This window comes from Dryobates pubescens, chromosome 10 (assembly GCF_014839835.1).
Source record: "Dryobates pubescens isolate bDryPub1 chromosome 10, bDryPub1.pri, whole genome shotgun sequence".
NCBI classification, from domain to species: domain Eukaryota; kingdom Metazoa; phylum Chordata; class Aves; order Piciformes; family Picidae; genus Dryobates; species Dryobates pubescens.
In genome coordinates, this window is record NC_071621.1 from 12,201,911 (window position 1) to 12,214,043 (window position 12,133).

The 12,133-nt window shown below is 41.8% G+C and overlaps 1 protein-coding gene across 1 annotated transcript in view; it reads left to right on the top strand.

The window, feature by feature from the left end:
- Window positions 1-12,133, top strand: part of TENM4 (teneurin transmembrane protein 4) — a 901,855-nt gene that overhangs the window by 736,598 nt on the left and 153,124 nt on the right. The window contains exons 17-18 of the mRNA XM_054164697.1: window positions 3,767-3,952; window positions 10,284-10,310. Coding sequence (XP_054020672.1) covers window positions 3,767-3,952; window positions 10,284-10,310 — 213 coding nt within the window. The remainder of the gene's footprint in view (window positions 1-3,766; window positions 3,953-10,283; window positions 10,311-12,133) is intronic.

A 12,133-nucleotide genomic window follows, 5' to 3' on the forward strand; every position in this document is an offset into this window, starting at 1 on the left:
GTGTGAAAATATTTAACAGGAAGGTCTTTTATGCACAAGCACAGCATTCTAACTAAGCTTAAATAGGCAGGAGCAATAAAGTGCAGCTGGCCAGCCTGTGAATACTGTAATAGGAGAATTAAAAGCTTTCCTTCTCATTTGCTCACACAGCTCAGATGGTAGCTAATCATGTTCTCTAATTTTAACAACAGAATTGGGAAATGTACCAAAAAAAAAAGAAAGAAAGGAAAAAAAAAAGTAGCTCGTAATAACACCAGAGGTGGCAAATTCTGTCCATGGGACTGAACGATGAAGAAATTATTCATATGCCCTTTTCTGTAAAACAGCCTTAGTCGTCTTGAGCTGCCTGAAAGGACCCACTTTTGAGTGGAAACTTAATCTGAAATCCATTTTGATCATTTCTTTGAGTGCCACCAGAAAAGTAAAAGCTACTCTGACTATTTAATCACCCGTCAGAAAGCTGTGAGCGTTTAAGAGCACCATGTTATAAAGGGCCAGGGCATACAGCAGGGTGTTTAAAGTGTATGGTTCCCATCTATCTTTAAACTAGCAGCTAAATGGAAGCTTGAGATTCCAGAGTTCCTGGCTCCTGGTTCCCTGTCAGCAATAATTAAACTACCTTTTAGGGAGACTGTCGTAAGTGGTTTGCATCACAAGTGTTATTCACAGCTGAGGGTCTTTATTACAGCTCTTGGCCCCTGGGAATCCAAACTACCTTACACACCCATTAAACAGGAATTATACATTCAGAACCCAGAGCCTGCACTCTCCTGTGTGCATGGGTGGTGGTATGGCTGGGGTCTCAGCTGGGTGGGAGATGAAACCCAAAGCATCCCCAGCGCTCCTGTTCTGGGTTATCTGTTTGGTTTGGATCATGCAGTGCCTGTCCCTGGCCCATGTGTGCAAAACTGTTATTTGGCAGCATGTTGTCTGAGAAAAAGTTCAGTCAAGAGGAAAATGTCCCAGTGGGTTTTCCATCCCATTTCATAGGAATGACTCTGCAGAGATTCTGCTTTTCAGAAAGTGCTTTTCCCCCCTTTCCTCACCATTTTTGAATGTCACTCCATTATCCTCGTTCCACATCTTTAAATAACGCCAGGAAGGCATCTGACTATCACTCCAAATAGCTTCCTTTTCTCTCCGGTGTTTGGTTTGGTTTGGGTTTTGTGGGGGGTTTTTTTGGTTTGGGTTTTTTTTTTTTGCCTCCACCATCATCTTGTAGATATCTGACCAACTATGAGCTGCATTTCCCAGTGCTAGCAACAGAACATAAGATTGCATGTCAGGACATCTAGAAAGTCCTCCTGCACCTCTCACAGAGCTCGCATATTCCTGTAGACCCATCACTGTAGTATATTACCTCCCTGGCATCTAGAAACTGTGAAAATCTGTGTCTCAATGCCACATGGAATGTAAAAACTTCTGTCAGCAACTCAAGAATCCTTCTTCAGCCATGTGCTAAGTTAAAGGTTACATTAGATGCTGCTACATTCCTGCAGCAAGTGATATGTGCGGGTCCCTTGTTTAAGTACTCGAGATGCCCAAATGCACAAGTACTTGGGACGGACAAGTTCATGAGTACCATAAGCACATTTGAACTCTAAAATTCTTTAATTAAATATTTAAATATATGAGACTAAAGGTTTGAAAGACTTTGGAGACATCCAAGGCACTGCAGAAGATGACCTTCTGAAGACTGTTCCAGCACCCTGGACAGTATAGTAAGCAGGAGTTAGGTACTTGTTCATGTCTCGCTCAGAAAATGAGGTGTTTTCTAGACATGGTGCCGAAGGACATGGTTTAGCACCATAACTGGTAGTTAGATAGTAGCTTAACTCAATGATCTTATGGGTTTTTCCCAACCAAAATGGTTCTATGATTCTTATAATGACTGTCATAGTAACCATTACCTAAAGAACTCTCTCTGATCCTTGGAGACAAGAGCCTATTTCATGTTAAGGGGCTGAACACCCTGCAACTCTCTCTTAAGGTGCAAAATTTTCCTCCTGGAGTTGAAGTGGATATTCCAGCCCAGTATCAGAACTGTATTAAGAGTCCTCACACAGCCCAAGCTTCTTGTTACTGGTGATAATAATTAGCAAAAGAGTAAGGGCAACTGAAGTAAGACTGAATTTCAGTCAGGTGTGATGTTAATGCAGGCTGAGTAGTTTGGAATATATTATGTGCAGCCAGTGACCCAGAGTAAATGTCTTGTATAATGCCAGTTGTCCTTCTACCATAAGCCTTGAAGCCTGAATCCTGCACTTAATATGCTCAGAGGCTCAATGAGAGGCACTGGAGATGGGCTGGTGTCTGAGATACTCATTCTGAGGGTACATAGCTGGGAGACCAGGGGGAGCATGTGCTCTGCACAGTACTCTGGTAGTCCTTCCTCCGTTTCTACCCCAGCCGCATTCAGTGTTTCTTCTGTCCACATCTTCTTTCCATTCTCCCCAAGGAGAACTGTGTCCTTAGCCTGTAAAACCTATAAAATGGCTCAGTCAAGCAGAAGGCTTGAGTTCAAAACATTTGGGAAAGTTCAATCCAATTTAGAAGCATCAGGCAGAAGTCAGAGAGAAGGTGGGGGGGAAGGGGGAAGCTGCTAATCTGAAATACAGTCTGAATTGCCTTTCCTCTGACTGAGGAGAGTGCAGTCATGGTTTATGGGAGATCGAAAGTGAGCAGTCAGGGGATGAGCCTGGAGGAGAAGAAATAGATTCGTTTAATTTCATCTGCAGCATAACACTGCAACAGTATTTGGGTTTATTTTTCTTCCCCTCAACATCAGTCCTGCATAGTACTGGTGGTAGCAGTCATTTTAACACCTGACTCATGGGTACCTCTTCTCCACCAAGTCTCAGTCTTTCCAGACAAATATAGTACAGATGAAAAGGTGAAGTCTTCCAAAGTCATGTCAATGGCATGCCAGTCTAGTGCAGAACAAAAACCATTATGCATATCTATGGCCTCATGCCCACTTGGGCTCATGGAGGAAGGGAAGGGCAGCACCTCTGAAAAGACAATGTCCTTTAGCTCTTCTCTTTTGTGGAGGTAAGTACTGAAATACCCAGCTGGGTGTCCAGTGCTTCCATTAACTCCAATAAGACTTGGAAACAGGCATCATCCTATCAACTCCAGTGCATATATCTCACAAGAAAGAGGATGTTAGTACCTCTGTACACCTGAGAAGAGATTTTTAATGGGATGGTAGGAGAAGAGGGACACAGCAGATCTGCAGACTCAGCAGAAACAGAAATATCCTCTAATCATTTTAAAGGGAGAGGAAGGGTCTTAATGAACCCTATACCCAGAAACGTGGGTTAACAAGCCATAAACAGGCTTTGCCAGCACTTAACTTTAGCATCAGCAGTTTATCAGCACGTCATTTCCACACTTAACCAGAGTTTAATTAAATGTGACTTTTGTTCTGCTTATTGGAAAAGCCTTCCCCTTTGGATCTGGCAATCACAACAGCTTAAAGAGCACAGGAGAATTAGAAAGCGAATAGGAGGATCAATGGCAGCAGACCTCTGCAATCCATGTTCATCTCTTTTTTTTTGTGATGTACTTATTAGATTCTTATTGTCAGGAAGGATTAGGGTTATGAGCTCCAGGAATTTCTTTCATCACTCCGTAAGGCGAGGTAGTGAAGTGTGGCTGCTTTTCTTAACAATAACACTCTGGATTTTTCTTCTCCCCCCCTCCCCCCCACCTCTCCTTTCTCTCCACCCATATCCCCTCCTCTCTCTTCTCTCCTCTCCCACAGAGATTTGTGCAGCCGACTGTGGAGGACATGGCATTTGTGTTGGAGGCAGCTGCCGCTGCGAGGAGGGCTGGATGGGCACAGCCTGTGATCAGCGAGCGTGTCACCCGCGCTGCAACGAGCACGGGACCTGCCGTGACGGCAAGTGTGAATGCAGCCCGGGATGGAACGGAGAGCACTGCACTATTGGTAGGGAGAAAGAAAACCCAACTACTACTTTTCAAAGAGTGATTGATCATCAGGGAGGAGAAAAGGCGCATGCTTAAGTGAATATGTGTGACTTAGTGTAGCATGAGCACCTTTGTTCTTGGATTTCCAGTTCTGACATCATACATTTTCATGTGGGAAAAAGATTAAATGTCCTTTCATTTGTTAATAACAGGGATACATATATTTTATTATCAGACACAAAGTACACCTATGTGGTGCTTGATCTCATAGAGACAAGCTGTCAAATGTCAGAGAGATGGTTTCGAAAACATCCTGCTTTGCTTCTCTTAAAAGGTCTTTCTGTGGCCCCCAAGACTTCTCTCTCCTGTGATGACATTTTCAGAAACATGCATCTGATTTAAAGTTTTCTCTCTTTTTGTTTGCTCCATTATTTGCACTGCCACTTTGCTTGCCAATATAACAGAGGAAACTGCATTCTCGCTGGTGATTAGCTAGCTTGCTTATCTCTTGTCTGCTTTGCTACCTTTCTGACCATTTCATTTCCCTTTCTCTTTAGCTCTCTATTCCTCATGCACCTGACACTTACCTTAAGCTCTCAATGTCATGTCTGTTATTCGTAGTAATAGTAAAGGGCTACCAATACTCCAAAAACATGCAAAGAGTTGCAGGTCTCACATTAAACAGCTTGCAGCATCATTAATGAATTGGCTTGGCTTTACCTTATTCCTTCATCTCACTTACCTCCTTGATGTATTTTCCTTTCTTCCTTTTTCCTGACTGTCATGCATTCGAGTACTTCAGTCCCCATTCCATTAGTCATGCTATAAAATCAGTAGCATTAAAACTCCCTAGATCACATTTATTATACATTAATGGAAACCTAAATTAGTAAATCCACTTCTACTCTCAATAATGCCTGTGTGAGACCTGAAAAAAAATCAGTTGACTTTAGAAGAGTTGTTCCAGAGTGACAACTCTCATCCAGTCATTTTTATTTAATCAACTCCTTTTAAAGATAAGAAAATTTACCTCTATGTTACTTTCTTTATATCATAATACATATAGATCACACTACATCAAAACTAACTACTGTCTACACCTGGGCCAGTGTCTAGCATAGTTATCCATGTGGATTAGCACCTTAGTTATATGTATGAATCACCTTCTTTGAGCCCACACAGACAGACTGGAAATGAAGCCTGATCACAAGAGGCTTTTTTAATTCCAGCAGTAAGATAATGGTACAAACCATATCTGTGGCTCAGCTCTATGTATCATTTAAGCTAATGTCACCCTGCCACATTATGGCCTCCACATGCATCCCTCTAATGAAAAATAGTTAGCTCTTAAAATTTCCTGTCTCATTAGACATTACACCGTGCTTGCTTTTCGATGTCCCTAGCAGCTGTTGTTTCTTTTCACAATGAAAAGATTTAAAAAAAAAAAAATAAATCAACAAAACCTTTCTTAAATTACTTTAAAAGAGAGCAATCCTGTGCTAATTGGAATCCTGTGTTTCTATAATAACGTTTATTTTATGGCCTTGTGTTTAAGCACTTTGATTTGGAAAGCGACACGGATTCCTGGGGGGGGCAGAAAAAAAGTTTTAAAAGAAGAAGAAGAAGGAAAAAAGAAAAAAGTTCATCAAACTATCTGAAACTCAGGGGACAATTTCATGTAAAAATCATTTATTAAAAAAAAAAAAAGGAAAAAAAAGCAGCCTGATTCATGCCCTCGGTACCATTTTATTAGTTCTGCTGCAAAACCAAAATGCCACTCATTTGGCATATGAGATTTCTCCTGGATTGGTTTGGAGCCACAAACTTTTATCTTCCCTGGTAATTAAATTTCCCCAATTATTTGCAGTGTTCCTTACTCCAGGTAGAGAGAATCTGTGTTATTGTGGGAAAGGTCAGCACTGCAATGCAGTCAACATTGAGATTTTACTGTGGTAAAATTTGACCATAGTGCTGCTGCCTTCCTATTGCAGTGCTGCCTCGGATTAGGAATCATTCTTTAATACTTAAGAATGCTGGAGCAATTCTGTTTCTTTTCACTTCCACCCCTCCCTCATCTACTTGCATGGTGATTTAGCAACAAATTTGTACATAGTCTCATGCCTCTGAAGCTGTAAACAGTATTTCCTGCAGAATATTTCATTGATAAATGTGTGGAATATAAAGGAGATTTGGCAAAGTCATAAAGACCCAAGAAAATTGAATAGCTTTGGAAGGCATAATAAGCTAGTTCTATTGGCACAGATGAAAGGACATTGACTTGGAATTACATTAAGTATGTGGAAAGCATTTCCCTTGTCCTTGTGTAATTTCCCTGCATGGCAACTTGTTCTGTTGACTATAATTCCTTCTGTGTCTGCGTCATGGCTCAGTTTGCTTTAGCACTGACAAGCACAAACCCCCATTGCTGAAGTGATGCTTTAACAACATTGCCATGTGTGCAGGTGACATGGTCGAAATGGATGATACAAGTAAAGGACACTTCTTCCATTTCCTGTTGAGCATGTTTGAGAGTAAGAAATCCTTTTGGTTTGAAGGTCATAGGAGGCGCTTTCTTTTGGTGTTCAAGGAAACTCTGATCCCGGCGGATTAATTTTGTTTGCTCGTACAAGGAGTCGTGTTACCAAATATATTGGCTTGATTGCTCACATTCAGAGATTTCATTAGAGGAACCCCAGTTAATTCCCAACCAGGAAATTGATGCAGAAGCTTGCATTCATCATCCTAATTCAGCAAACTTAAGGCACCCAGGCAAGAGTAGAACAGAAAGTTGATAATGTAGCTGCAGGAATCCTGAAACTCAGAAGAATGGTTCAACCACTTTAATTTCTTAATGGAAGAAAACAAAACCATGACAACAGTCACAATGCAAGACTCCTATGATGGTGCTCTCCAGCATATTCCAAATTTGTCCCCAGTTAGAAGCATTGCTTTCAGCTTTCTTCTGTTCTGGCCCAAATCACATCGAAGGAATGCAGTGGGTTTTAGGAGCATTGAGGGGAGATAAACCCTCTTGAGATGAAGGAAACCCTCTTACTGTGAGCTTAGCAAGGCCAAATTACAGCTCAGCTCTGTGACAGGCTCCTCTATGGGATTAGCTCACAGGTAGCACCATGTTTAATAAAGACCCCCAGAAATTTCCTATGGCTGTATCAGCCTGGCCTGAAATTTGGTATGGTTGATAATATGCCCTGGACAGTGCTCCAGGTGCTCTACATCTCACCTCAGAGATGCAAAAGGAGACTTCACTCTGCCTGTGTGGGCTTTGCTGAGATACTGAGATTGCATCTGATACATGAAAGTCAATCTGATTCAGCAAGGAGATTAATCACTTGATTCATATTAGGGTTTTTTAGACAAGTAATGGCAGAGGTGGCTTCCCTGTGTGGTGAAGTTGGGATGTTCATAAACTTTGAACAGTCTGGACACCAGACCAAAGCCATCACTTGAAGTTCAGTTGCTGCACCTGAATTCTACAGGGTCTCTAGAATGCTGAGGCACCAGCAGCTAGCTCTCCAAGCACACAACAGACTACCTAGCAGGATTTAGGATGTTCAGAGCACCTCAGTGCCTAATTCCCATTGATCCCTGCAAAAGCTGCATACTTAAACCCACTTGAAAATCTACTCTTGGCATGCACTGGTGATGTATGGAATAGCAAGTGCCTAGACAGACAGGTGGGCAGCCCATCCCACATGAGCTTCTGCTTATGGTGCTGTAGGGCTGGGGTTTGTTTTGCTTAGCAAAACTTTAAATTTTGAAAAACCTGCCCCTTGAAGTTTGTCTTTCATCAGCCTTCTTGCAAAAATAATCACACATGTTCTGAGCAGCCAAGGTTGTAATCAATGCCTCCCAGGCTCTGCTGGAGCGGCTGGAATCCAAACAAGTCCAGATTCCATGTGGATCCTGGTCTCTTTTCCCCAGCTTCTAACACATCACTTGTTCCATTTAAATCTACACAACAGCTTGGTCCATGTGCAACAATTCCACCAGTGTTTGGTGAAGATTCTGTCTACCCAACTGAGCAAATAGTCAGATCACTGCAGCCCTCAGGCATATCTGCACCTGAAGGTGGGCTGTGTTTGACCCTGTGTCACCCACCCTGTCTGGTCGAGATGGGTACCTTTGGACAAGAGAACACTATGGTTATAAGAGTCAGTGGAAAATAATTGCTTGCTGCTTTGTTCCAACATGATTTTGCATGAAACTGGAGGTAATCTAACCTTAAGTAGTTTGGCAGAGTATTTGACAGTAAGTATTAAGCACAGATGAACTTCAAAGAGTCTTTTCCCCTTCCCCTGTGGCATAAACTCCTTGTGCTATCAGTGGTTCAGCAATGAATGGCTACTTTCTCCTCTCCTTCAAATTGTGTTCTCCATTTAACTCCAGTGATTTCACTGAGGTTCTGTCTACTTCACCCCACAGGGAAGACAAAAGGAAAATAGGTATTTAGAAAATGAAGAATGAGAGCATACTGGAGGAGTTCTGTCCAAGAACCTGCCTCCAGCACCTCTTACTTCTCTTTTCCATCTCTATGAGCTAAGAGAAATGCTGATGGGATTCTTCCCAATGTGTTTCAGACAAATCAGACCAAGTTAGCTTAGACTGGTGGAATGAGAGGACTTTCAGACCAAAAATGCTCATATGACCTCTCCACATAGCAGATTTGAAGGGACAGTGGCTTCCTGGAGGAAAGTAGTAATATGAAGCTGAACATGGTACCTTTGGGTTCAGAGGACACCTTAGAAACGTGGCTTTCCTTCTATGTAGCCCCTACATAGTTCCTTTTCACATCTCCCATGCCTGCAGCATTTCCAAAGGAATGCCTGTAAATGGTAAGATGATGTCTTAATGCCAGAAGAATAGCATGGGAATGTGACGCTGCAGGTTTAGAGAAGAAAGATTTGTGCAAAGATTGTGCAGAATATGCCCATAGAAGATCCTCATTGTTTTTCAGATGACAAGAAAACATTGACACATAACTGATGTATGGTAGGTGTTGGCAGCTGCCCCCCAGTGCAATCATATGCACAGCAACTGCTGCCTAAGTTTGAACAAGTTGGGCTGGTGTGGATGTCAAAATCCATGAGACACATTCCCAGGCTTCAGCCACCATCCAAGTAGATGGTGATGCTGTGCTTTCTGTATCACTGCCACTACACTGAGGTGATTAGTTAATCTCATTTCCAAGGGGGAATCTCAGTAACTGTTCCACACTAGGTTAGATCTGATCCTCCCAGCCCTCTCCAGTTGCTTACAATAGTGCTTCAACAGATCCATTGAATTCATAGCATGGAATCATAGAATCATAGAATGTTTTGGGGTGGAAGTGACCTCCAAAGGTCATCTAGTCCAAGGGCTGTGACCTCCCAGGTGGGTAGTGTGCATGAACCCACCTGAAACAAAAACCTCTTCAGAAGAGTACTGGGGCACAACTGAGAAATTGCAGACAAGAAGGGACATAATGTTTAAGCAGGTAACAAAAGAGAGAATTGCAGGACTCAGAACCTTTTATTTATGGATAAAGACCAGTTAGGACAGAGAGTGCCGCCTGCTGGCACATGCAAAGGTTCTCCCCTTGTGTTTTTGCCACCAACTTTCTGTTTGATGCCAGAAAATCAATTAGAAGGTGGTTTTCCAAATTAATGTTCCATGGGAATTGGGCACTGCTCCCACAACATCTATAACTTTCTTTTTTTCCATTAGTCCTCCTTGGAATGAGTATATTAATACCTACCTGGTAGAGCTGCCATGAGGTTAATTTAACATCTATAAAATAATTTGATCTGGGGCTAGAGAATGCTGTATAAATGCAATGTATTCCCATCAAGAAGATCCAGGGAAAAGCCTCTCCCAATCTGGTAAGGTCACAGAACTGTGCCTCTTTGTGTGGAAAAATATAGGACAATATGCAGGCGAGGTGGAGCACCTTCAAATTACTCTGGTTTTCCTGATGAGAAGGAAAGCACTCAGTAAAACAGAGGCACACTGCTGAAAATGAGCAGAGCATTACAATATTCTGCCATATATATATATATATTTATATCTATATATACAACCACATATATATATATATAACTTTCCTGTTTCTCTTCCTGATCTTAATGAGCAAAGATGACTGATTGCCTAAACACAGCCTTCTTGAGCTCTTTGACTGAGGAGGGCTGTGCTCCACCCTTCTTCCTTTTTTTTTCTCTCCTCATAATCAAGGTTTTTCTTTTCATACCACAGCGAACTCTCCTTTGCCTTTTCTAGCACCTGCACAATTTCGTAGTAAGCTGCAATGCACTTATTCAATCCTACCTTAAATGTCCTGTCTTTTATCTCCCAAGCTCACTATCTGGATAAGGTAGTGAAAGGTATGCTCTTCCTTCCTATTTTTTCCTATTGTCTTTGTGTTTCTTTCTAAAAACAATGCACCGTGAACATGCTGTGTGGAGGTTGCCACTCTTCCTCATTGTCACCAAAGTGCTCCCTAATGTCTGGAAGGGTGATCTTTCCAGTCATTTAGGTAGGAAATACCTCTGTAAGTGCTGTGCCCCTGTGTTAACATCGTATCAGTGTTCCTACCTACCACTCCCCACGTCCCTGCCTTCCAAATCATCTCTCATCCTCACCCCTCCTACCCAGGTAAGGCAAGTCAGGAGGAAAGAAAAGTGTCTGTGAATACAGCAGGAGCCCTGTAGAGTGATGTGTTCTAATTAAATGTCTATAACCCATTTTGTACCAAGCAGGTGAGTGCACTTTCTGTGTGGAGTCTTCATGGGTTTGATCCATCACTGCAAAGTCTTATGTGGGAACTCTAGTAATGAAATATTAATTGTTTGAACATTTTTTGTTCTTAATACAAAAATGTGAACACCACGAAGCATCTGGTTTTATAAACCAGAAAAATTATTGAAACTACTGATGTTGTGTTAATGTACACTACAATGAAACCCAAACCCAGCGTTCCCATTTGTAAATGTAAAGGAAGCCTAGGACCTGGGTCTTTCTTCCATGAAGAATAAAAGGAATTAATTGTTGCAGAATAGAGATAATCTGCCATCCATAAAACATCCCCATTATCTGCTAACCAGAACAATGAGCCAAATTAATGTAGGACTTTTAAACAGCGAAAGACAATTCCACGGTGTCCTTTGGCTTCTTTAACATATTGGGATAGCACACAAGTAGTTAAATGCAACAACCTGACAATAAGTGTGACTGAGTTGGACACAAACATCTTTCTACGTGGCTGATTTGACACTAATGGCAACACAGTTCTGACACCACACAGCATCATATGTTTGCTGGTTAAACAAACCAAAAAATCAGGTTGAACAAATCAGTTCCATAGCATTACCCTCCTTTTCAGGTTGTGAGCAATCAGAAATAGCAGCTGTGAGAGGCTGATGAAGAAAGACAGATATGCCAAAATATTTGTTCAGGGAACAGTTAAAATGAAGTCTCTGCCATACAGGGCTCTTGTGATGTGACAAGAAACATGGTTGCCCTACTGACTTTGCTCTCCAGATGAATTTATAATCTAATGTTTCTCTCTTGTTTCCACTGAGGTTTAAAGGCAAGTTCAGGTGCAATCACGAACAGGGAAAAACTTTGAACAGACAAACAAATATTAATCATAAGGAAATGTCCACAGTTTAATTAAGGAGGCTTTCATCTCCAGTGCAGCAACTGGTAGTTGTCCTTGGACTCCAGTTTATAGATCAGCAGATTGGTCAGTGGTAGTTGCTTTTCGCTCCTTGGTTAGTGTCAGTAAAACATGCCTGACTTTATTAGGAGCAAAAGTATGTTCTTGTTCCGAGATCAAGGAAAAAGGATCAATTCTTGTGCCCTTATGAAGCACTGGTGGTGACATCCTTAGAAACAGATGTGGGCCATCACTAGGGAGTGTGATCAGAATCTCTGGTTAATGGTCCACATCTCAGTGCTTTGTATTTCAAAACCCCAGGATTCCTCCTTTTCATCTCAACATACATTGGAAAAGGTTGGATGTAAAGGTAGCAGATAAGCACCATGGGCACAGAAAAGATGAGAATACAAGCTGCAGAACCTGGGTCCAAAGACCTTCGGTACTGATTTGCCCATTTGGTGGTCCATTTTTTTTCACTGAGTCTTCTCTGGCTGTCATTATTCTTCTAGAAAGCCTTTTGACTCACCTTTATGCCCAAGAATAAAG